The following is a 26,055-nucleotide window of genomic DNA, read 5'->3' as shown; positions in this document are numbered from 1 at the left end:
CTTGGATGAAAATAGTTAATAAGGGATTTAGCAATGTAGCTTGGTACTAGCCCATTAAGGGCTCTATAAGGAGTAGGACCTAATGTCAATTCTAAATGATACAGGAAGCCAGTGCAGAGCAGCTTAAACTGGATTAATGTGTTCTCTCCTCTTGGTTCTGTAATAGCAGCAGATTTTTGAAGACCTGAAAGTCTTTGTGGTTTTTGTTGTTGTTGTTTTTTTTGTCTTTTTTTAAAGAAAATATATAAAACATATCTAAAATACTGTTATGTGTAAAAAATAAGGCATAAAAAAATCAATTTTTAGTGTAGAATCGGAAGCAGTTGCTCTTTAAATATTAAGAAAACCAGACAGTCTGTTTCTGCATTCACAGCAGCTTGAATGCATTATGTTCCACAGTTTGCTGAGTATCAGCTTTACTAGAAGAACTACTGTATCAGACTTGCTGTCTTCAGTTGCATTAACGATGAAATGTTTTGTGCAGGGAGCAATTTGAATTATTTGTTGCCTGAATTGACAAAACAGTCAGGTCTGTTCATCATCTAACTTCTGCATATCATGTGCACAAACAACACTGCTTCTTTATTTATAATGATGTTAATCTAAGATCTATTCTAACTGTGTCATGGGAAAGGCTCAAGTAATAGAAAACAATTGTTTTACTTGATAATGAAACTTGGTTGGAGCATTGTGCATTCTTAGGTCTAATACATTGTAGTCCCACACATTTGGAGTGTATAAGAAATATATTTCTATGTTAAATGGTTGGTTAATGTGACAAATAATTAAGTAGAAATGAAAATAAAATGCAAATCAGGAAAGACAAATTTAATTTAAAATAGGGAGCAATTAATGAGTTTTTCATTACACATTTTAATGCATCATAAGTGCATTACTGTAAGTGCATAATGATTACAATTAGTAGAGTGTATTTTGGCTGTGATGCAGAACAATTACACAGAAATATGAAACTGTAATTTGACTGATGATAATGAAAATCATTAAACAGTCAAAAATGATCTGTGTACACAATGAGCTGATCGGCGTTTGTACCCCCTTTCTAACCAGCAGGGGTCAGTGTTACCTACCTGCACGGTATTTGAGCAGCAGGTCCCAAATGGAGCGTCTGGAGTAAGGGTCCACCCCTGAGGTGGGCTCATCCAGGATCACCACCTTAGCCCCACCAACAAAAGCCAACGCAACAGACAACTTCCTCTGCATTCCCCCTGGAGAAGAACACCATAAAGTTCTAATGATGCACATATTAGTAGGTGTGTGTGTATGTGTAGGTGTGTAGTTTGACAGTGAGCATTAACCTGAGAGATTCTGGGTCATTTCATCTCTCTTGTGGGGTAGACCCAGATCCTGCAGCATGTTCTCCACCTCCTCCTCGGCCTCTGCTATTGGTCGGCCTTTCAGCAGGGAGTAGAAGAGGATATGCTCCGCTACAGTCATACTGAGAGAGAACAAAAAAAGAGAGGAACGCAGTAACCCAATTAGACCTATAAAATGTACAAGCTTTACACATATTATCACGGTGAATATGTAATTGTGTAAAATCCTTTATACAGCCTCAAACACTACACTATGTTTTTGATCATAATATCTTTAATATGTGAAAGTTACACACTGCTGAAAAAGGATGTTGTGTTGAGGGCACATTCCCAGAGACAGTCGGATGGTGTCCATGTCTGTGCGGATGTCTTTGCCATAAATGGTAGCTGTGCCTGAGGTTGGGGGGAACATACCAGTCAAGATAGACCTGTGGGAGAGAGCCAGAGAAAGAAATAAGAGGAGTCAAATATGTTGTTCAGTTGGAGGGAATATGACTTTTTTTTCTCTTTTTCTTTTTTTTTACATGTTCAGCATTCATCATGTAGATGTGCAAGCGCATTTGCATGTGACAGTATCTGCGTGACATACATAGTGGTTGTCTTCCCAGCTCCATTGTGGCCCAGAAAGGCAGTAATCTGGCTCTCGTAGAAGCTGAGGCTGAGGCCATCCACGGCCGGGCTGGAGCTGCTTCCAAAAATCTTGACCAGGTCCTTGATACAGACACCCTCCACCAGGTCGTCTGGCTCTGCCTCAAAGAATGACTGCCCTGCAAAGTCAACACAATCACATACAGTATATGTTAGTATAATATTGCTCGTGTACTGTTTCTTCTGTGCATTTAATAGTATGGCAGAGATCGAAATATTTCTGTCAATGTTGAGTCATCCTTGCGATGTGTACGTACACAACTACTGGCTCATTCTGTACAAAGAAACAAAGGCATAATAAAATCCACCACAGAAAGCGTGAGATCAGGGGACTGGAATGTAAAGAAAACAGTTTCCATGAATTATTAACTAAGCATGGAAGTGAGAAGGTTAGTGTGTGTGTGTGTGTGTGTGTGTGTGTGTGTGTGTGTGTGTGTGTGTGTGTGTGTGTGTGTGTGTGTGTGTGTGTGTGTGTGTGTGTGTGTGTGTGTGTGTGTGTGCTTGTATATGCCAGCAAGTGCAAATACACACAAGGGCATTGAGTTCCCACACAATAAACCGGATTGGTAGAGAGGCAGAGAGAGAGTTAAGGGCAGGAGAGAAAGATACTTTCAATCCTGAATGGAGATCAACTGTTTGCTTGGAGACTTCAGCACAGGTCCAGATGTTCTTCAGACATCAGAAGCTGTTGCTGTAATTTGTGATGATTTAATGTGATGTACAACCTTTAAATCCTAATGAAAGACATCAGAATGTAACAATAAAAAAACAAACCATCGTTCTCCTCGTTCCCCAGCCTCTCGCGTTGATCCTGGTGTTCACACGTAGACGTCTCTTCCAGAGTCTTTGGTTTCTCCTGGTTTCCCTCCTCATTTTGGTTTTCCCCGCCATTTTTCTTCTGCTGCTCTCCTTGCTCTTTGTTTACCAGGTTATCAAAGCCTTTTTTATGCAACTCCTTGTTGTCTTTAGAGAAAAAGAAAAAAGAACTTACTATATAATACACCTCAGGCTAAGAGTGGTGTGTGATAAGTCACCAAATATCAAAGTTTCTTGCTATTTTAGAAACAGCAATCACATGTGTATGTTTTTGCACATTACATAAATGGTAAGTCTTAAGCTTACCAGAAGCTGGAGCCACAGTGTTGAGCCAATAACATGGCAGGAGGGGGAAATAAAAAGGTCGACTTATTCCATACTGTCCTGTGATGGAAAGAGGGGGGAAAAAATGTCATCAATTATCATTCAAAATCTATCTCACATACATGATCTGTAAATAATATGCCAGTTGTTCTTTATGCCATAAAGTTCTGAATAAAGTCATATTTTCTCTGTAACACACTGACCAGGGAAGACGTTGTCCAGGTACCAGGCCAGCACAGCGTAGAGTACAGTGTCCAGGGCCATCATGCAGATGGAAGTGAGAAAGGAGAACTCGTCCCCCTCCAGAGGACTGGTCTGGATGTTGTCCCACTGCAGACCCAGACCCTGCTCTTCATACCGTGACAGGTACTCCGTCCCAAAGCCAAACGCCACTTGGGACAGCAAACTCTGAGGGAGGAGAAGGCATGAGAGGTTTACTAATTTCACTAACTCTCTTTAAAATAAAATATATCTGCAGGTTTTTTTTGCTACTTATTCCTTTGTCTGTCTATGTTGTGTCTAAACTTGTATTCTTATATTTATTCTATATTGTTGGAGGGGGGAGATGTTGAGATGCGACACCCACTGCCAGGATCTTCATGTCTTTGGTGATGCGGTCCTGCCAGGTGAAGCAGAAGATGTGCGGGAGGTAAAGGGTGAAGTAAACGATGCCGCAGCAGGCTGCTGCCAGGTTGGCCTGGTTGAAGAAGACGCTGAGGAGGAAGCACTGCATGATGGTGGCCGTGGTGAAGGTGAGCAGAAAGAGGAAGAGGATGAAGGGGTTGCTGTAGTTCAATACCCTCCCTCCCTGCAGGCCGGAGATGGAGAGAAACATGCGGGGAAATGTTTACAAGTTCGGTGAATTTAATAAATACCAACAGCATAGAAATACCAAACAAAACATGCCCTCATACAAATGCTTCTTTTTTTAAAGGATTTGGAAGAGGGAAGTGAAAGAAAAACACTGATTTGATTGCTTTGGAGCAAGCTGCCATGGATACACTTAATAAATTCATGATTGATAATAAAACATAGGAAGTATATCATGTATCTAGATAGCTTACATACATTTTTACAATCAAATAGCACCAATCTACAGTAGAACTTAACAGATGTTGATAACTGTTTCCCAAAGCCCAAAGTGATGTTCTTCAAATGTCTTATTTTGTCCCAACCAACAATCCACAACCTAAAGATATTTAGTTAATTATCATAGAAGACCCAGAAGATATCAATATTTTTTATTTATACTTCATATCAAAGAGAAAAATGTGCTTAAAGTGACTCAAATGATGAATATATTATCAAATACAGCTGCTAATTTAACAGTACTTACCCAAACTTTTTTTTAAATTATTTGGGTCATTTCGGTATAAAAACGTTGTTTTACACAAAAGCTCCACTAGAGGTCACAACAGCCTGCCGTAATATGTGAGCTCAGCTGCTGGATGAATACATGACAAGGACCTCTGACTTCTACAGGGTACAATTGTTAATCATTGACAAGCCCATTCCTGCAAAGTTGACATTATTCCCATGATGTCATGGCATTCACAGTTATTTCATTAATGATTTACAAGCATGCAATCAGTGAGGCCACTATCATTAATTCAGTGTTTGAGGAACAAAATCTCACAATGCTTTGCAGTAAAGCTGGTGAAATGTTGATATTTATATCCAGAGGTAAACATGATTAGAAACATGAATGAAATGAAAAATTAATTATTAAGACTCATTAGGTGGATTAGATGTCTCTAGTAAAAAGTGTGATTGTAGTAATAAAATGAATAGTAAAAAATGTCACCTGCCTTAACCTAAATCTATGTATGTAAGCGTGAGACAAATTTCACATTCACATTTCAGTAAATGTTTCCTCACCATGATGATGACGGTGAGGAGAGCGGTGCTGGTGCCCATCATGAGGAAGCTGTCAATGAACCAGGTGGACCAGATGACATTGTTAGCGACCCCCATGGCCTTCAGGGACTCTTTAAGTCGGAGCTCCTTCTCTAGAACAATACTTTTGACGATCATGGACACAGAGTAGACCCAGGCCAGTACCATGAAGATGGGAAAACAGCGATTCAGTGTCAGCATGAAGCTGAGTAGAGAAGAGAGAAGCAGATGAGATGTTGAAGATAAAAAAGTAAGTCAGTTAGTGTAGTTGTCATACAAAAGGTGGTGTACAGTTAGGATTCTTTTATGTATGTAAAGTGTCATAGAAGTTATTAGAGTACGATTGAAAACTAAGAATTATCAAATCCTAATGAGATTAACGGAGAATAATTAAAATCCTCCCCTACATTTCTGGATCTCATCAGTTTATGGTTACTGATCACTGATCACAGCTGTGTCTGCCTATATGTGTGTGTTTCACTCACAGGTCATCCACATAACAAGGGTAGGGCATCTGCTGTAGGTAAACACCCAAAGGCCACTCCATTCCTGTGTGTGTCTTGATGATCCCATGTTCTATTATGTCCTGGAGGTACGCAAAGCCTCCCCAAACATAGCGGAGGTCATCCATAGGATCAGCTCTGGGGCCAGGGTCCCAATACCTGAGCAAAACACACATACTTAGTCTCTAAGTTCATCATCATTGCACTAAAACCCATCACTGTGCTGGTCTTTGATTCTAACCTGTCTTTGACCTTATTGGTGCGCTCCACTGCATCAATATCCATACGGATCTTGAACTTTACATGAGGCGGGACGTGGGTGGTCCAGGGAAACATATTTACGAAGACAAGACCAGCCCAGAGCTTGCTGTCCTCCAGCAGGTCCAGGGCCCGAAAAGTGACGCTGTCCTCGTTAGGCAGAGCTTCAAATTTATCCAGGACCACACACTGGAGGAGAGAGGGGGGACAACGCAGGGACTGCTCTTAGACCAGGGTAAGTCCTGAGTGTCAGAGCAGCATCATACAAACACCATTTTGCAGGTAGAGTATATTGGACTGCATCATTTAAGAGTTTGGTGATTAGCCTACTTGAATTTCACATATAGCATGGTATAATTGTTCTATAGAGGTAAATAATACAGAGATCTAATGTCCTGCAGTGTTCAAATAGGTTAATAGTTCTAACTGCTAATGTACTGCTAATTAATCCGATTTAAAAGAGAAGAAGACCGTGAAATGCCTTCTTTTTAATACTTTGGTCTGGCTGAACAATGAGTCCGTATACAGATGCCAGTGTTGGTGCGAGTCACTATGATCCACACTCTGCATCCACATTTCCAGTGACCCTTCACCAGTGGCTGTCTATTCCCCGCAAACTGTGTCTGATATAGCCATTCACTGTAGGCAAATGCAAATAGGGAGGGCCACAATCCAAAAGAACACAGTCCAAAACAACTATTTACCCCTGAGATCTCATGCACACATACCCTTCCCAATTTAAATTACACACACAAACACACAATTTGCTGGCAAACACAGACACGCATTCAAAAATACATGCATATATGCATTCCCAGGCACAAAGTACATTAAACATGCACAACAAGTTAGTCAGATTTCAAAGACCATCCCTTAATCTGCCAAAGCATTCACCTACTAATACTGCGCCCAATGTGTGGCGTGATACGCATGCATGCCACCAACATGCAGCCAAGCAGCCTTCAAGCCCACGGTCATTGTTGCTGCTTGATAAAGGATGGTGGACGGAGTGACAGCTGTATCTAATCGGCCTCAGTCGTTCCCACTCTCCCTGTCACACTCAAGTGCTGTAAGCTTCAACTAGGACAAAAACAAAGAGCACCAACCATCCACCGAGCTCTGCCCCCAGGTGCCCCTCGTGTCACCCCCTAGTGCGATAGGCCTCTCATCCCGATTAGCCTCCACAGCCAAAGGGGTGATTTGAACTTTGTTTCAAATGCATTGGCCCACTTAAATGTGGAGGGTCCTCACAAGAGAAGGTTCATGATGTTTTGGGGTTGTTTTTTTGTTTTATGTTTTTTACTCCCCACTCCATCAAGCAGTAAACAAAAGAGACTTGACAGCTAGTCTGTTGCTTTGGCTCTCGCCCACCTGGGTGGATTTCCACGTCTCTGGACAGGAGACAAATTAAAGGGCCCAAACACAGCTTATCTAAATGCTCACATCACGTCAAGGGCGTTATTGACCAGGACAACCAGAGTATTGAGATCAACATGTGACAGGACCTGCACACAATTGCATTATTTCATGAATAGGCTTGTCCTTTAACTTGACATTTCAGGTGAAGCAAAATGTGAAGACACAGCCTGCATTCTTAAAGTCAGAGTCCAACGAGAGAAAAGGTAAAAAAGATACCAAAAAAGACCCTGACACCTTTTTTTCATCTGGAAATGTGGAGCCCCCTTTTGACTAGTCAGTATAATTCTGCACGCTAATACACATCTAGTCAGTGGAATTTGAAAGGCAAATAAGTTTCACCTCCACCCGGGAGAAGGACGTGCTAAAAGGCGATACTTTAATGCTTCTAATCTACAGTACACTGGACAAACAAAACCTCGATGGCCACTCACGTCTCCATATTGGTTGAGCATCCGAATGACCCGGTCTGTGAGGTGGAAGATGTCTCGCCAGTCAAAGTTAGGCAGGTCAGCTGGACGGTCCTCTGGTGGGCCGTTGTAAAGGAAGTTGAGGATGTGTTCGGAGGAGAACGGCGCCTCCTCTAGACTCCTGTCAATGAAATCCATCACTGATGGATTGAAGATAGTATCCTGAAACAAAAAAGGAAATAGGGGAATATCCTTTATTTAGCCTGTTATTTTTTTGTGGGGTTTTTTCCCCATCAAGAGCAAGAGGGCGTTGCTGAGACACCAGTATACAAACAGTAAAACATCCACAACAAGTACACAAAGAAGAAAAAGGAAAGGAAATAGTTGCAGACAGTGAGATACATAAAAAGAGAAGGATAGATGGGAAAAGGAAAGACATGGGGCATATTTTGGTAAGATAATGTTCTTATATTCGAGCAGGAAACTTTGTGAACTTCTGAGACCTCAGCGGAAAAATGCCAGTAGGGAAAAGATCAGGTTGAAATAACAACAACATCGTTAATCACCTCATTCAGAACCAAAAAAAGGCTGGCATTGGATGTCAGCTGCATGCCAACAAGAAGGCAGGTAATCATCTTTATACTGATGACACTACACTGTTGTCCTACCCGGATCATCTTGATTTGGATTCCATCTTGGAAGAAAGCCCAGATCTGTGGAGCCACTTCCTCCCAGGCCTTCCCCATCATCCTCAGCCTCGCCAGCACCTCAAATGTAGTGTTTGCCTAAAGGAAAGATGGAAATGTGTGTGCGTGTGTGTCAAGATAAGAAGGACAGGAAATCATTCTCCAAAATAAACATGCACACACACACACAACTATCCTCACAAATTCCCACATCTGCACACATCTGCAAATACACACATTTTGCATACATGTGTAGAAGAAATTAGCATGTTGGGGAGAACATGGTGTCAACGCGTGCACATGTGTACACAACACTCAGAGAGTCAAATACACACAATGTCACAGTTCTCCTAATCTCCCGCTACATACCATTCCCACATTAAACTCCCTGCGAAAACAGGCTTTGCAAAGACAACACACACATTCTCACACAAAGAATTCCCGCGGGCCCTGTTCAGATAACCAGCAACTGTGCAACAAATGCACTGTGTGCCAAATCGTCAAATATTTACTGCACGCTTATCGTTAAAACCCTGGATGTGTGTGGGTACAGTGCTTTGTGTGGCGAATACCAAAGGCTGGCTATTTCAGTATTCAGTCATGTGCAGTGGGGGATGAAAGCGCTCAAGAGTACACCCAATTAAACGCCTTCCTCTTGTGTGTGTCTGATTTTGGGTGACAATGGGGACAATGGAGCCGGGGTGACAATGGAGGCCGTTGGTGACAACTGGCCGAATGCATTCAGCCTGCCCAGTGAATCCCAGTCAGGTTCCCACAAGTGAGCGCTTCCTCATTCCCCAGGGCAGTTTAAAACAGCAGGCAAAAGTAGGAGGAGGGTTGGCGGGAGGGGGGTCCTTAAGGTAATTTCTTCAGTGAGGGATCTCGTAAATGCCGATACTGCAGATATGTGATGTTCTGCATAGGGCTGAAACTAACAATATTTCCATTACTGATTAATCTGCTGATTATTTTCACAATTAGGCAATCAATTGTTTAGTCTATAAAATGATCTGAAATGTTAAAAATATAGAAAATTGTCATTTAAGAAAAGGAAAAACAGCAAATCTTCAAATTTGAGAAGCCGAAACCATCAAATATTGCTTGAAAAATGACTGAAACGATAAATTGATAATGAAAATAGTTGCTGATTAATTTCCTGATAACTGATTAATTGACTAATCTCTGCAGCTTCAGCTCTGTGCATAACTTAGCATATTCCTACATCTGCTGTAGTAAATCTAATCTTGCAATGAAACGAGACCTTGTACTTAAGCTCCACAAGTACTAACAACTAAACTTTATGAAACACTTAAGCTGCATGTTTGTCTCTATGTACGCTTTTGGTAAACACTTGAAGTGGTCTGCAAATAGTTTCAAGGCAACGCTTCCTGCTGAGCTAAACATGCGATGCCTGAATAAATATGACCTCATCTACAATATGTTTATAGACAAGGATCACTGCTGCAGTCATCAAGATGGGGAAGTCAATGAGTACAAGATGCATGCAGTCTTATAAATGAATGATATATGATTTAGCATAATTGATTTGTGGCAATGGTAGGGTCCAACTTCCAGAGTAAAATCCACTACTACACAATTTATGTAAGAGTAAGAGCAGTCATATAGTTACATAAGTTAAGATGTTGGATAGCAATATAAGAAGGGATTTGAATCGTTTCAGTTATCTTTGTTTTCACAGTGTTGTGCTTTTAATCTGGCCTGTGTAGACTTTAAGACTTCTATGTTGATCCAGTTTCTGTTGAGCCACTTAAAAGAGTAGTGAGAGCAGGATGCAGATTAGAACGTAACGTATAGCTGTGTGTGCAGCTTTACGTTACACAAGAGAGCAACAACATATATTTAAATGCATGTTGCTTCACGTGGAGTTTCTTATGAAATAAACCAGACAGAGTAGAGAACATGACAACAAGGAGCCCGTAGAGGCCATGTTACTGCTATTATAGTAAAGTAATGGATTAACCTCTTTGGTCATTACTTTCTTAGTGCAATTAAGATCCCAATCTGGGGGAAGAGGAAAACAAAGAGGGCATTAAAGGTCAAGGAAGAGGAAACAAGAGTGAGTGTCTGTCTTTGTGTGTGATCACACGTCTTTAAGGGCAGACTCTGGTGCTTACATAAGCCTGAAAAGGCCATGGCGCCAGTAGACTGTGTGGTAGTCACCGCAGCCGATCAGCTTGTGTTCTTCCATTGCAACCAAGCGATCCATGACTGCTGCCCCCCTGAAGGCCTTTGACCAACACGTATCTACATCTAGATACAAAGGCCTGGACATGACATGAGGAAAACTGATCCCCTTTTGAAGGAAAATGCATTGTTCCCTGTAGCGTGCCTGTCCACTCCAAAGAAAACCGGAGATGTGGATGTCATCGAGTAAAGCAATGTGGTAATCTGTGAAATCTTCTTTATTTGGATCTATTCTGTATGATCTCTGAGCATATATAGGTTCCACTGTTTTCTTTGTCATTTCAGTTTTCCTGCTATTTATTTATTTATTCCAAATAACCTACAAAACTGAAATGACTTTGCCTACCAAAATGATTCATCCAGCGTTACTCATGGAACTGATTTGAACTACCTTAAATGTATTAAACCAGAGATGTCTATTACATAAATGACCATGTGGCTGCAGGTTTTCATACCAACCAAGCAGGAGCACACCAGGTTTGACTTATTTAATCAACTGATCTCAGCCTTCAGATAGTTGATTGGTGGAATCCTGTGTTCCTGATTGATTGGAAAAAAAACCTACAGGCACACGGCCCTTTATGGATTAAATTATACAACTAAACAATGCATTGGATAAGTGCAATCACCAACTGATTAATGAGGCTTACATTTTGTATGATCTGTCTGACAGCAGGTGAGTCCGGGGAATAGAGGATCTTTCCCATCAGCATTGGTTTGACGGAGTTCCACACAATCCTGGTGGCAGGGTGGGACTCCAGTTCTCTCATCAGATCATTGCAGAAAGGAGCTGAAGGGCAAGGTTATATTTTATATACTGCATACACACTGTTGCAAAATGAGACAAGTAGAATACATACTCCAGACAACACTGTTAGTTTTCCTGTCAAAGAGGCATGCTAGAATCCTGCAACCAATTACAGGAGAATAACTGGAGCGTATTCCATATATTACAAAAACTGTATAAATTGTTTTCGTGATCATCCAGCATGTACCAAATCAAGTAAAGATTGAATGAAACATGTAGGAAATTTTTCATTAATAAACCGAACGAACTGCAATAATACAACCAGCTAATCGCCCTGAACTAATGAATTCAGAGAAAGGGGGGAAAAATTGCTTCTATTTGTCATGAGCCAAAAAGAATAAGCCAAAAAATTCTTGAGGGATAACCGCATGATGCAACTGGACACAAATGTGCCAAATGGTTCTTTTTGGCATTTGCACCAAATTTCTTGGGCTGCTCTATAATATCAGTTGCTGACTTTCTGAGTAATAGCTTTAGAAAAACTTCTCAGAAACATAATGTCAGTCAATACTTCATCATTTTTGTTTGTTATGCATGCCGTCCAAAACAGACTGCACCCTGTGTTACCTGATACGTTCTACTCACTGGTGCTGTTATCGTATGTGTAGTGGACCTGTGCCCTGCCGCTGCTGATGCCCAGGAAGGCTTTGTAGTTGTTGTCCTCGTACCAATTAAAGGAGGTGACTCTAGAGAAAGCTCCTTCAGTGTAGCCGCATACCAGGCTGGAGGCAGCGGCCATCACCTGTCTGAAGGACAGATTATCCTGGAAGAGGGGGGTCATGACCTGGAGGAGCTCCTTGGAACTATTCCTCTGGAACAACTGTGGGGCGGATAAGATAACACAAGTAAAACAAAGCTGAAGTGAAAACAGAAAGGATTCCAGCTTTTAGATGTATCATAACAGTAATTATTTTGGGTGTGTGTGTGTCTGTGACTGGCAGAGGGAATTCTTCCACTTGTGTAATCAGTAGACTACTGTATCAACAAAAATAAATCAGGTTGATTGATTAAAAAGTCAAAAATCCTCATTTTAATCAACAGCATCTCCCGAAACAAACAATTTACTGTATGATGGCCATAACAAAGAGATTCCAGTTTAGACCTACAAAAGAGGAATAGGAGTCTTTTTATTTCTAATCTGTTTGACAGTCTACCTACCTGTTGTCTCTGTCAAGTGAAAATAATGTGTCTGGGATATCTGATATGTTTAAGTGTTTGATTAATTGGGGGATTATTCCCTGTAATCCTTCGTGAGTATAAAAAAATCTCCTACTTCTTAAGCTAAATAAACCACGGATCTGAAAAATAACATTGAACACGGGGCTGTTTTTCTTAGCTTATAAGAAGCGGATGTTTTGGAAAGACTGCAATGCTCTGACACCTTAAAATATGTTAATATTTGTTTCTTCTAGCAAATCTTCATCCAGAGGGAACCTGTGATTTGATATCGAGGTGGGCCATGATTGAGTGGTTTTCTGTCTCGACTGTGTGTGGTATTGCCAGAGACAAGAGTCTCGCCAACAGGACGTGACATTGTCAGCCATTCTAAGGGTTCCATGGAAACATCCACAATAAACACGTACACCGAATGTTCACAATACAGGTGCACCACTAATGTTGACTGAACCAAGCAATAACACAGTTCAAGTGGAAATTATGGTTAAACTGAAATGAATGAGAATATGCGTATTTTATGTCAGTAAGAGAAAGACACACACATAACTAACAAATCATTTATCACCACTGATGTTTCACTTTTTCCATTAACCTTCACGTCTGGAGGCTTCACCTGCTCTTTCCGCCTCTGTGCTGTTTCCATCGGAACGGTCCCAAAATGATGATGTATCTGTTTTTGAGGCGAAAGGAGCCTGTTCTGGATTTAGCTTTCCTCATACGCACTAGATGATATCCCCCTACTGTCTGTGTTTACGTAAAAACTCAGGCGAGAGGAAGCAACTGTTTCCTGACATCTAAAAATAGCAGGCGGTGAACTTTTGAATGGAGCTGGACTGGAGCCGTGCCTCACCTCTCGCATTTTGTCCGAGGAGGAGGAGACGACCCGTACCCAGAAGTTAATGTCGATGCCTTCGGAGCGATTGTCCAGCACACTAGGAAGCTAGAGAGAAACACAAAGGCATTATTTAAATATGAATATTAAAACATATTTTTCTCCCTTAAGAGAAAACATAACTGCTGATTAGTCTCTCAAAATTAAAACCATATTTCCCATGAACCCAGTTTCTTCCTGACATAGAGGCTTTTAATGGCATCACTTAGTTTGTTTTGAATAGCAAGAAGGATAAGAACTGATCGTGTCTCATGATAACAGCCAATATGCAATCTGGCCAAGCAACATAATATCAAGTTAAAGTATCCAGATTGATTCTGATGATAAACAGCTGTTATAAACAGTGAGGGAATCAGGTGACATAAACACCTTTTAGTGCACCGCAGAGAAATATACCTATACAAATTGCCAATACAAATACGTGCTTCCCCCCACAGCAGGGCCTTATAACTGCTGAGCACTGCTTTCTCTTGAGGGTTTACTGGTTTGCTCGGAGATCTTCCAGCCAGCTCACAACACAATAGGCTAAAGGTTCAGGAAGCAGCACGAGGCCAAGACAGAGAACTGCCAGAGGAGACATCCTTCCTCTGACATTTCTGTCTATCTCAGTGTGTGTGTGTGTGTGTGTGTGAGTGTGTGTGTGTGTGTGTGTGTGTGTGTGTGTGTGTGTGTGTGTGTGTGTATGTGTGAGAGAGACGGAGAGAGTGTGTCAAGTCCAGTGGAGAAACTACAGAGCTCCCAATGATGTGTATAGACTAACTTTTTGCAGCACAGACAGACAGTAAGGCAGACACATGGCCCTGTCCCGTGTGATTGCGCCTGGATTGAAGATGAGGCAAAGAGCGGCCTTTGTCGCCTTCAGTCTCATTGTGGGCCGTGTTTACTCTCGGTGCCTTGTGATTACTGAAGAGAGGAGTGTCTCTTCGCTAAGCTAATTAGAGAAAGAGGGCAAGTCTGCCTGCTCAGCTAATGCGTACGACTGATTCTAAAGTTCTCTACTCCACTCCTACTCATACCTACTTGATGTTGACAGAGCTGCAGCCCACTCTTAATTTAGTCTCAGATAAATATGGTAAGGCCTCGCTCAAAGGCCTTCCAATGTCAATTCAGATTTTAGAAATCATTGTGTGTGTGTGTGTGTGTGTGTGTGTGTGTGTGTGTGTGTGTGTGTGTGTGTGTGTGTGTGTGTGTGTGTGTGTGTGTGTGTGTGTGTGTGTGTGTGTGTTTGGAGTTTAAAATGTAGCCTCTAGTTTGTGTGTTGTATTCAGATAAATCTGATTGTTATTTGTATTTCTAAGATGAGGAGAATATATTTAGTCTAAATTTAATCTAAAGTTGTGGAAAAAATAAATAAAATCAGTTTCCTTTTACACACCGGGAGTTATAGATTGTTTTTTCAGCCCCGATACACTGATTGTAAAGAAAGTTGATGGTTGCTTATTTACAATATATCAAATTAAACCCTTTCTCTACAGCATGTATTAGTCATGAATGCCAATAACAGTCACTGCAGGGTAATATAATTACTACCATTGTTCCACCCTTTGAAAAGAAGTGACAGTTGAAAAATATCTCAAGAATAAACAACTGTGTTTTAAATGAATAGGGAGTGATGTAATGTAAGTAAGTTTATTTACACAGACAATGAAGGCATATTACATTTCCCTGAAAAGTATTTGTTGCAACCTATGAGTCAGAGGTGTCATAAAACATACTAACAGCCGTTTATTTGTTGTTTCTGCTGACTTGTGCGATCTTGTCAAGTTTTGATCCACATGCGAATGAGCGCAAACTGCTAATGTGAAGAAAGACACGAGTTGAAACCAGGTGCTAAAAAACAGAAGGCACGAAATAAGAGGAACATCTGTGTGGTGCTGAGCGGAATCTGTGTGGTGATGCAATGATGAGTCTCACCTGGAGCCACTGCATCACTGTGTACGTCTTGAAAATGGCTTTTTGGTCTGTGTTTTGTACAGCCAAGGTAAAATAAATTGTTAAACTGTTGTAACATTTTAATTTATAGGAGTCGGCTTTATTTTCACGGATCAGTTATACAATTTGAAAAAAATCCCTTCATTAAATTAACATGCCAGCTGCATTAATGTCATTAATTAATGACACACACTGTGGCTAAAGGTTTCCAGTCACATGACATTACTTGATAACTATTTTACAAGTGCCACATCCTGCCAAACCCTTTATTGCTATATGTCATCTTAATCTCAGCTCATTCAGCCTGCAGTTGGCACAGCTGTGTCTGACTGAGCGCTTTAAGATCGATGCAACTAAATGAATAAACATGGCAACCTCCCAAATGGGACTCATCCAACCACAACTCTATAACTCTTCCAAATGCAAATGTGTGCATGTAACTCATTTATAATGATGGTTCTATAAGCGTTACGCTGTCAGGAGTCAAATGGGTGGAATTGTGGAGAAAGGGCCACCAATATAATTATGGCAGAATAGGGTTTTTTTTTAATGGTAAACCATTAGATGAGATCACAATCCATTTATACTATCATTCTTATCAATCTAAATTACAGGATGAACCAACACTGACCAGCCGGAGGAGCTTGAAAAAGTCGACATTGGCGTAGAATTTGTCCTCGATGATCTGCAGCCGCTGTGGGGTAAGGATGCAGATGGCGCTGCGAACAGCATAGAGTCCTCGGCGGCTGGGGAAAATGAGGAATCGCTCGAGAAGGTGCAGTTGGCAGGCGATGTCTTTTAAATGTAACTGTGGGACCCCAAAGGCAAACTGTAAAAACAAAAGTGGACAGGAGATGTACATACAGTTGGTTAGAGTGACTTCAAAACAGAATCTCAGGCTGAATCTAAATGGAGAACACTGCAACTCAAGCAATACACACTTCAAAATATACTTTATATTTTGTGTGTATCATGTACATTTGTAATACTCTAGCTATGGAAAGAAAGTACTGTGATGCATACAGCATTTTTTAAATCAAACGTCAAACAGCTGCTCATTAATTATATTTTTTATTGATTATTAAGTTTCATATCTGTCTGATTGTATTGTTTGTTTAAGGTTGTTTGGTCAAAGAGTGAGGAGTGTATTACTATTTTCTCCATTTGTGCAAATTAGCTGTTGAGCTAACCTTGGCACATTTACATTGATGTTGTTAAAATGTCAATGTTTATTAATGTGAATTCTCCCCTATAAATAGAGAAATAAAAAAATGTCACTGTCATAATGTATATTGTGCTTCTACTCTAACATCTGGCTTGTATATTATCATTTGATTTTTAAGTGGAAACTCCAAACAGCCCATAGATGAGATTGTATTTGTGCATAAGTAGACATGTCCAGCTTGAACGTCCTTGTGAACTCAAGTATAAAAAGTTGCTGCACCTGCCTGCTGGTTAGCCACACGGGAGCTAGCAATTATTCAGGGAATGTTTGAAACCACCGGACAAACAGGAGGGTTTCTGCGCGCTTAAAGCAATGCAGTGTGTCTGAATAAAGGGGAATGCATGCATGTATGTGTTTACCTGTGTGCAAATTACCAAAGGAAGATTTCCTCCAGGTGTTTTTCAGGCCAAATTAAACTTTTGACTGGTGCTGTATATCCATCATACTGCATGTTAGCTCCTTCAATGCCTAAATGTCAAAATGAATGTGGTATTGATTTGTTTATGTTAAAGTGATACAGAGTGTACCCACCTTTGTCCCATTCAACCCTTTTTGTGTGTTTATGCACCTGTGTGAGTGTCTGTGTACCTGTTCAGGCCTGATTTGGGCATTGACTAATTGATACACCACAGACTCTGGCAAAGGAACGTCTCTCAGCAGGTATGATGTCAGAGTTTCATCGTCTTTTAGGATAGTCTCCACCTTCACTCCTCGGCCTGCACAGAGAGAGAAAAGCAGTTCATGTGAGTGAAAAGTCACAGACTGATCCAGTTAGAGCAATAATAGACCACCCCGGTCACCAAAATTTCAATTTACCTGACCTCTTGTTTTCTGAGCTCGGCAAAAGCACACTCTACCATGCTTAATTATTTAGTTGTATAGCAATGTGTTGCAGAGGTTGATGAAAATGCAGTGCCTATCGGGATGTGATTTATTAAGTCAAGCACTGGATAAATTGGAAAAATACAGATTCTTAGTGGCACATATTTTCAACAAGTTGTGACATATCTACTGTATTAAGAGGACAGCATTGTAGAATGAAGACACTCCACCTCTGTACTATGTCATTATTTCCTGTGGCATGTCTGTGCTTGAATATTTTGCTTTGATAAGCAACATGATGGTGTGGCCTCACTCCAGGTTCAGCCCTAGATTAAACTGCCTTGGGAAGACATTCTCATGGCAGCATTAATGTCTTGGTAATGCACTATAGACAAAGTAGAACAAAAGTAAGGTAATAATAATCATGAAATAAACTAAGTATTATATTTATTTAAGTTTAATTTAAAATTAAAATTAAAATTATGTTTACAGAATGGAGTCATCTCAGTGTTTGGTTTTACAGCCAATATGTACATGTGCAAGCTAGGCATCCAACCTTATAATGCTAAATTATAAAATAGTTTAACATTTTGGGAAAAATGCTAATGAGAAGATTGATACCACTCTCCTAAACTGTAGTATGTCTGTCAAATTCAAGGTTACAGCCAGCTGCTAGTTAGCTTAGCTTCGCACAAAGCCTGAAAACTTTGGAAACAGCTAGCCTGGCAACTGCTCCTGGCTGAAACATAATGCAGCACGTAACCTTGGTAAAACATTCAGTTGTAATTTTTACACCATATTTTTCTACAAATTAAATGAACAAGATTAAACTTCCAGTCATTGAGTTAAGCTAAGCTAATTAGCTGTAGCCTCACATTTTACAGACAGACAGTCAGGAAAGTCCGGAAGAGCATTAGGACCACGGAGTAATATATTAATTCTAAATCTCTGAGAAAAAAAGTCAAAATTTCCGAGAAAAAAGTCAGAAATGTAGGCTACCAGGAAGAACCAGGTCATTCAGAGCTGGAGCTGACAGACTTCGTGTCCTGGCATAGTGCTGCTGAAATGGAGGATTTAATTAAATGTTACTTCGAGATTGGATTATCTAACAAAGAGATCCTTGCAGTCTTAGCACAGAATCACAGTATTGTGATTTCTATTCGGACCTTGAAGAGGCGGTGTCGTGAACTTGGACTGTGTAGGAGGCGAAATCAGTCGGACATAGACAATGTGATAGCCTTCGTGCAGGAGGAACTGCATGGGAATGGACAGATGCAGGGGTATCGTTGGCTACACCTACGAGCTATCCAGAGGGGGTTTGTGGTGTCTCAAAGGACTATAAGGCTGATACTCAGGGCACTTGATCCTCGTGGGGTGGAATTTTCTTGAAAAGTTTGACTTTTTTCTCGAAAATTTTGACTTTTTTTCTCAGAGATTTAGAATTAATATATTACTCCGTGGCCCTAATGCTCTTCCGTAGGAAAGTGGCATCACAAGCAAATTAGTATATTTCCATAGACTGTATATACGATGGACGTAACATCCATGACGTCACCCATTGGTTTGTGGACTGCTGCTTGGAAGCGAATAGTTTCGGATCTGGGCAGCGCCATCTTGAACATTTCCGGTGCATGCTGGGAAAAATAAAAACACGGATTCTACTTATATGGGCATCAGGAGGAGCATGAGGCGCCCTCCTGAACCTGTGAACCAATCAACCTATCAATCACAACGTAGCCACGCCCTAATACATACCCTGCTTTATCGTCAAATATAAAATCAGGGAGGCCAACATTTCACAAATGAACATCAATACTGCATTGAAGAAGGCTTTAAACTAGCGATTGAGACCATAAACACATTTTGAAAACGTTTACTGAGGTTAGAAATCAAGTGAGAAGTTGGTGAATTCTCCATTGACTTGTAGAGAGACGGAAGTCCTTTTGACACCAAAACGGTCGCTCCCTGGTGGCCTTTTGATAGAATGCAGTTTTAAGTTACTTCCGCGTTGGCATCATTTCAGAGGACCAGAACTCCCCGCCTGTATATTTCCCTAAATTTAGAATACGTTACTTTAAGGATATCCATCATGATGCTATCACTGGCCATCAGTCAACAAGCTATATTACTATGGGATATACACATGATGGACCCATGGACACAGATGCACGCACACAGTAATGGGACAAGAACACACATAGCTACAACTTGCTCATAATTAAGGATCCCTGGAGATGAAATACACCCACTCAGACACTTGCCATTTTCTGTTTCATATGACTAGTCATGAGGAGTACATTTCATCAATTACATAACTTGGTTCTCATCATGATTCAATTTTCCTTCCCGGGGCTCATGGGAACTTGAGCCGTGGTGGAATGTGGATCTGTATCTCTGTTAGCTCAGTTAGTCCATTTCCATATTTCTCCATGAGAGCAGCAGCATGAAGAGTGGCCAGACATAACCATCCACAGGCTGGAATGCACTTAGTTTCATCCCACTCCCATCACAAAGATTTATTTTGCCAGCAGGGTAGCACAGTGTGTATGCAGCTTATATGTGCATGTATACAGTAGGCCTATATGTTGATATGAATAGAGTATTGTTAGCATGGTGTCCCTTGAGAGATGGGACCAGTGGTTTTTGATCTCTCAGGGGGAATGTGAATTGCTTTCCCACCAAATAAACACGCATGGTAGAGAAACAAAAAGCAGCTTACGTTACGGGCCTTTCTTAAACCCATGTGATGTAATCCTGTTACATATACAGATATGCAGACCGGCTGATGGGAAAACATGTGTTGTATGAAGTAGTCTGTGAATTCACAACAAGATGAAGCCACTTTGTTGGATGCCTGGTTCGTTTACTTGCTGGTTGTGGTTTCAATTACTATTAAATCTGCAGCAAAAAGAAGACTCATCCTTCTCTCATGATCAACTCACGAAAACCTTATATGTTTCATGATATCTTTATAAAGTACAAGAGCAACAACTGTGACAGTACTGGGAAACAAAATCATATGCATGTTCGCAATAAGGACACATCATATAACTTCAGAGAGATAACCATTAGGCTACAGGTTTTAAACATGATTCCCAAATCATTAGATCAACCTGACTGATCTTGGTTGACAATGTTTTTGCAATATGTTGATGAAGGCACTGACCTGAAACCTGTTGAGGACGAGTCCGCAAGGTATCCATGAAGTTGCTCATGGAATTTAGTTCCCTCCAGAGGCGTTCAAGCTCTAAGAACTCCGGGTCACTAAAAAGAAGCTCCTGAGCATCCGAATAGAAGCGAGCCAATCTGAGGAGTTCAATAACAGATTACACACATTTAGTCTTGTTTTTTACTACAAACATATTCAGTGACATGAAGGCACAGATTAATATCATATACTGTATATTTACATGTGAATGCATGCACACACTAGGGTTTGGAACCAACAAACAGTACGTCACCATTAATCAAGAGTCAGTTAAACATATTCTTTTTGATTTCTTTGCATAATCCTGCCCTTTCATCTCAGAACAAATGTTTCCTAGGAATTCAACACCTCTAGCCTTAAAAATGAGCTCCCGCTATCAGCCCAGGGTGCTGCTCACATGGAGTTGTTGTAGTTGGACACCAAGCCGGGGGATTCGCCACGGGTGGGGTACTGGAAACATGGGTTGTTGGCATTACAGAAGATTCCCTGGATCCATGGCAAGACTCCTGTGGAGGGCATGGCCTTGTTGGGGAAGTGGCCTGAGGTAGAGGAGATGTTGTTGGCTTTCAGTGCTTAAACAGGTCATTAATCAACATTTATGAATAGGACGCCATGAACAACAGAGGATACTGTACTTCTGTCTCTGTGGATGGAACGGCTGGTGGTATTTTCTGATAAAGAGTTCTTTGCTTACATTCATGTTGACGGTAGAGTGGGTTCACTCTTCTTAGCCACACCAGTCCCATGAACAAAATAACAGGCCACATGATCTCCATGAAGAAACGCACCTGGTTGGAAAGTTTAAATACACAACAGGAACTTTCTAAATATGCATTTTATTCTAAATGGTGTTTGAATGCAGTGAATGACTTACATGTTTACCAGAGGTTAATGTATGTCTTTGGGGTATGAAACAGTGCAAAAAGTAAACTCCTCAGTATACAAGCTGGCGCGATAGTCAAATAATGCCACAGCGCTGTGTTCACACTACTGATTGTACTGTACTATACATTACAATTAATTTAACATTATACCGATTCAATAATGGAAAGTATGCTATAAGACATGATGTCTTAGTCCCATGATCAACCTTAACCGAACATGCTGTAGGTCAGTAATTTCTTAGTATCTGGCCCATCAAAGTCTGCAACTCTGCAAATCTCAGCTGCAATAATTACAGACACTTTAAAAATGATTCATTAACTTATTTTTGAAGTTACTTTTATTGATGTTGTGCAGATAGTAAAGCCCTCTAATGCTAATTTTTGGTTTTCAATATTTAGAGAAAATGACTTGACATAAATTGACAGTATGCCTTTTTAAAAAAGGAGATAATAACTGAGAAGAAAAACTGATTTTGCTATCATATAAGAAGCAATTACCACCAACCGAAACTCTCAAATTAAGGCAGCAGTGGAGTACTTCTTTGATGGAATATTTTACAATGCATTATGCAAATTTAAATGACAGTAAATTGCCTTTAAAGTAAAGACGGTGGTATCATAGGCATAGAATGACATTTTGGCAACCAGCACCCCTCACAGGGATAAATGTAGTGTGTAAATGATGGATGAGAGGATTTTACCCTCTGCCTCCTGCGGATGGTCCAGTTCTTCCACAGCAGGAGTCTGACCTGCGTTCCTGCCCCCATGGCTCCTCCTTTTCACCCCTCCAGGGGCTGGCACCAGCCTACAAGCCTGTATTCAACCAGTCCACAATACTCTTATGAACTACATAAAGCCACCGCATACTTTACAAAATCATTAATTAACTGTTGAAATAATTTGCTTTAAATTTAGCAGACGACCACCTGTGTGCATCACAGAGGCGGCCGTCCATTCATCCAGTGAGTGCTCCGGGTGAAGTCTTGCAATAGCTCTCTAATGGGGTTAATGAGCTCAAGACACTTCACATGATCAGCGTAACTATTATAGACCTTTCCACTATCTATAAACATGCTTTCAGTACTTTTCATGGTTATTTCTACCAGCAAAAAACTTGAATATGGTCCATTCCTTGTGCCTGTAGCAAAATTACCTTTACAACTACAGAACAATTTTAAGGCTACAACATGACTGATTATATATACTAAAGACTACATTTCAAAACATAGTTGTTGTCCGGTGTAGCATATCACTTACCTCAGTGGAAAAATTGCACTGAAGATCGATACCAAATGAATACAGCATAAGACCACATATTGTACCGAGAGCTCCTTGGGGTTGCAAACACAGCTAGTTTCCAGACCTTGTGAATAGTTAAGCAGATTGATTTAATCTCCTTTCTCAGTGCTCGGAGACCGCTAACCCCTCTCATCCATTTGTGGAGGCCTACATGACCTAACCACCTGGCCTCTGTTAGATATAATCCTACCACTGTTATAATCCTTCCTCTATTAAAGAATAAGTATGTACATTTTCATTAACAAGAGCTAAAGTTCTCTAAAACATTCACAGGCCATCACTGCCTGATAAAAGCCAAAATCAGATTACTGTGTTAAATGGATCAAGCTTTTTTTCCTAAACAAGAGGTGCACATTGCATAACTCCTAGAATCACTCTCCTCTGTTAAATTAAGTTGTTGCAGGTTTGAAACATTTGCAGGAAACAAGAAAACAGACCATCGTGGTTGGAAGTTGTCAGATATATTTTAATAAGTTACAAAAGGGTGTTCGTTTTCATGTACCTGTTTTTTTACATTGAACTTTTTAACATTCTGTCAACCGTGTAGATTACCATGAAAAACAGATACCATTTAAATAAATGATGCGCTTCCTATTACTTACAAAGAACCTGTAAGGTTTAGGTTATTAATAAAACTACTTCAGTTGTAAAAAGAAAAAAAAAACAGCTTTGGCTATCAAGAAATGTAAATGGTATATTAAAATAAGAAAGATAATGCCATGATTGAATCCAATGGCATCTCTAAAAGCTTTTCAGATCAGTGTAAGTTGACACCATACATGTTCAAAAGTATAAAAACAAGTGGATGTATACCCTTTGCAACTGGTGCTTCATAGCATTGCCGAATGCCAATACAGATACCCAGTACAGCATGTGACAGAAGTCATTACATTGCTTTATACACAAGTTATTAGCAAAATGATTAATTATAGCCTAAGTGTAACAGTTTAAAACATTCTGACTCACAGTAGGTAGAAACACAACTCAGAAAAGATTTGTGGAAGAGTATTGATGTCAGATAAGTGCACCAAACTTGTTTTTATTTCAGTGTTGTGGCTACATGCACTATTGTAACGATTCAAATATAGCTTTTTGGTATATAAACATACATAGATAGTAAGTCTGTAAGAACGCTATACAAAATATTCAAACAAAATGTAATTGCACAGTTTCAAAAAAGAATTATAAATATTCCGACCTGGTGTGTATTGAGCAAGTGATTGGTAAATGAAATATTGGTGAATCGTGTTAAAAAATATACAGTATTTCAAGTGCATCCTGTTTGTCTTTTGAGGACCAAAGATTCATTACTTCTCCACACAGTGCCCACAAATCATACATCTAGTCCTTTTCTTTACAGAGTCAATGCAGATGTTTCTTTTTCTTTCTCTAATAGAAAATATGGCACATTCGATCACTGTGTCTTTGATCCGTGAAGACATTATGGGCGTTAGAGGATCACACGAAATGAGCCTCTCTATGTTCTACCTCTTGGAGGCGTCTGGGCCTTAGTCTCTGGTACACTGGTTTGGCCCGGTTTGGGCCCAGTTCCTCAGGGCTAGGGCTGGGAGACTGAGACATTGCCGCCTGCTCGGCCTCAATGTCCTCCTCAAGAGGCTCGTCTACAGACACTTCTATCTCAAGACCCAACTCCTCATCCTCTTCCTCATCATCCTCTTCCTCCTCCTCCTCCTCTTCCTCCTCCTCTTCCTCCTCATCTTCTTCCTCAGCACTGTTGGTTAACACACAGTTCTGCAGCGCTTTGGTTTTGCTCCCTGATGGGGGCTTGTAGAAAGTTCCTGGGGGAGGCTGGAGAGTCCTGGGGGCCCTGAAAGCTGTTGTGACAGGGTTGTACTTTGTTACATTGTCCTCCCTTCTCAAATTCCTGCTGGGTCGCACTGCGACAGTATAAGGTCTGTTGGGGTAGATGGAACTTATAGAGCCCCCAGAAGTTCCAAGGAAGTTTGTTGATACCGGCAGAGAAGCTGATAAGTTGCTGGCATCCACTGCTGTTTCTGTGGACATACTGGACACAATTCTAACAGTCCTCGAAGTAACATCGTGGTGCTTGTACTGCTTGTCCCAAGTTCTGCGCAACGTCTGGGTGTCAATAAATGTACTCCGGTAATGTGTCCCTGCACGCAATTTTGTTTTCTCACTTTCGTCCACCTCTTCGATGGACTGGCTGCAACCACCTCCTTTCCTGTCATCTTCATCAATGCTGTTCCGGCTGTTATTCTCGTCCACTTGGCCTCGGTTTAGGATCTGCTCGGCTGGCATGCTAACCGGCCGCAAGAGTTTGCGAGGATGTCGAAGCTGCACCCTGGTGATGGTGATTTGTTGAGAGCGACAGAGCCCTCGCTCGCCAGGTTTCGGACCCTCAGTGACACTCGATGACAAAACCCCATTGAAGGCCTCTGAATCCGCATCGTCAGCTTCAGATAGAGAGAGGAACAATGTGTTAAACATAAACATATTGACAAGTGTTAATTAAGTTAAGTGTGTACTTATGAAACTGTTATTCTGAGACAATATCAAGCAGAAATGACTGTATTTCTGGATTATGAATAATAGCTTGTAAAAATACTGACCAGGTTCAAAGTCACTTCCATCAAGGCTTGGTGTAGTCTCCTGAACCTCCGCCAACAAATGGGAGGAGGGAATTATTGAGGAATGCCTCTTATACACCTTAGAGCTCTGCTGTAATGGTAGAATGGACAAGGAGAGAAAAAACAGCATCAATGTACCGTTTTATGTTCAACGAGAATCCCACAACTGTACAATATTAACTAAATCTATTTTTAGTATGAAAACAAGCAGCACACAAGAAGGAACCAAATTTGAAGTAATTTCCTGTTATGCTTTCGCCTTACCTCCTTAATGTCTCCCAGCGACTTGGAGTGCCTGCTCAGCTGCCGCTCCTTCTCCTGGGGGGTGAGGCGGTGGTGGCTATCAACCTCGCTGGGTGAGGTGCTGCCAAGGGGACTGAGTGGGGTGTCAAAGATCATCTCGTAGTGTCTGATGAGGAGCTCCACGATGAGTGCCTGATAGGGGTAATCCACCAGAGAGGAAAGGGATACTTCGGCATCTGCCTGTCTCGGCTTGATCAGTGTTGGGCCAAAGATGATACCCAAGTTGCTCGCTGTCATCTTATTCTCCTCTGATTGCTCTGTCACCCTAGGGAGGAAGGAAAAGGAGTGAAAAAATTAATACTAATATGATCACTTGTGATCTGTTTAAAGCCATAATTTCTCTACTGAATGCTTCATTGAGTTTCTGACTAAGAATAAGATTGACATCCCTACTTGCTGCT

General features: G+C 40.9%; 2 protein-coding genes across 3 annotated transcripts in view; both read right to left on the bottom strand.

Annotated features, from left to right (window-relative positions):
• Positions 1 to 22,210, bottom strand: part of abca4a (ATP-binding cassette, sub-family A (ABC1), member 4a) — a 34,227-nt gene extending 12,017 nt beyond the window's left edge. Inside the window, exons 1-22 of the mRNA XM_062441088.1 lie at positions 22,145 to 22,210; positions 21,254 to 21,347; positions 20,957 to 21,098; positions 20,518 to 20,657; positions 17,118 to 17,245; positions 15,936 to 16,133; positions 13,331 to 13,420; positions 11,890 to 12,124; positions 11,147 to 11,286; positions 8,274 to 8,390; positions 7,630 to 7,827; positions 5,763 to 5,968; positions 5,504 to 5,680; positions 5,001 to 5,223; positions 3,709 to 3,930; positions 3,326 to 3,530; positions 3,076 to 3,182; positions 2,757 to 2,937; positions 1,924 to 2,101; positions 1,631 to 1,762; positions 1,317 to 1,456; positions 1,089 to 1,226 (exon numbers count right to left, since the gene is read on the bottom strand). Coding sequence (XP_062297072.1) covers positions 1,089 to 1,226; positions 1,317 to 1,456; positions 1,631 to 1,762; positions 1,924 to 2,101; positions 2,757 to 2,937; positions 3,076 to 3,182; positions 3,326 to 3,530; positions 3,709 to 3,930; positions 5,001 to 5,223; positions 5,504 to 5,680; positions 5,763 to 5,968; positions 7,630 to 7,827; positions 8,274 to 8,390; positions 11,147 to 11,286; positions 11,890 to 12,124; positions 13,331 to 13,420; positions 15,936 to 16,133; positions 17,118 to 17,245; positions 20,518 to 20,657; positions 20,957 to 21,098; positions 21,254 to 21,347; positions 22,145 to 22,210 — 3,457 coding nt within the window. The remainder of the gene's footprint in view (positions 1 to 1,088; positions 1,227 to 1,316; positions 1,457 to 1,630; positions 1,763 to 1,923; positions 2,102 to 2,756; positions 2,938 to 3,075; positions 3,183 to 3,325; positions 3,531 to 3,708; positions 3,931 to 5,000; positions 5,224 to 5,503; positions 5,681 to 5,762; positions 5,969 to 7,629; positions 7,828 to 8,273; positions 8,391 to 11,146; positions 11,287 to 11,889; positions 12,125 to 13,330; positions 13,421 to 15,935; positions 16,134 to 17,117; positions 17,246 to 20,517; positions 20,658 to 20,956; positions 21,099 to 21,253; positions 21,348 to 22,144) is intronic.
• A 977-nt stretch (positions 22,211 to 23,187) lies between these two features.
• arhgap29a (Rho GTPase activating protein 29a) overlaps positions 23,188 to 26,055 on the bottom strand; it is a 33,997-nt gene continuing 31,129 nt past the window's right edge. Inside the window, exons 21-23 of one of the 2 annotated variants that reach the window (XM_062441159.1) lie at positions 25,616 to 25,919; positions 25,334 to 25,439; positions 23,188 to 25,177 (exon numbers count right to left, since the gene is read on the bottom strand). In XM_062441159.1, coding sequence (XP_062297143.1) covers positions 24,201 to 25,177; positions 25,334 to 25,439; positions 25,616 to 25,919 — 1,387 coding nt within the window. In that variant the 3' untranslated portion in view covers positions 23,188 to 24,200. Of the gene's footprint in view, positions 25,178 to 25,333; positions 25,443 to 25,615; positions 25,920 to 26,055 lie in introns of both variants that reach the window. The other variant, XM_062441158.1, reaches the window with a different exon arrangement.

The sequence above is a fragment of the Scomber scombrus genome, chromosome 20 (genome assembly GCF_963691925.1).
Source record: "Scomber scombrus chromosome 20, fScoSco1.1, whole genome shotgun sequence".
Classification (NCBI taxonomy): domain Eukaryota; kingdom Metazoa; phylum Chordata; class Actinopteri; order Scombriformes; family Scombridae; genus Scomber; species Scomber scombrus.
Note: the sequence above shows the minus strand (reverse complement) of the source record. Positions and strands in the feature narration are given on the sequence as shown.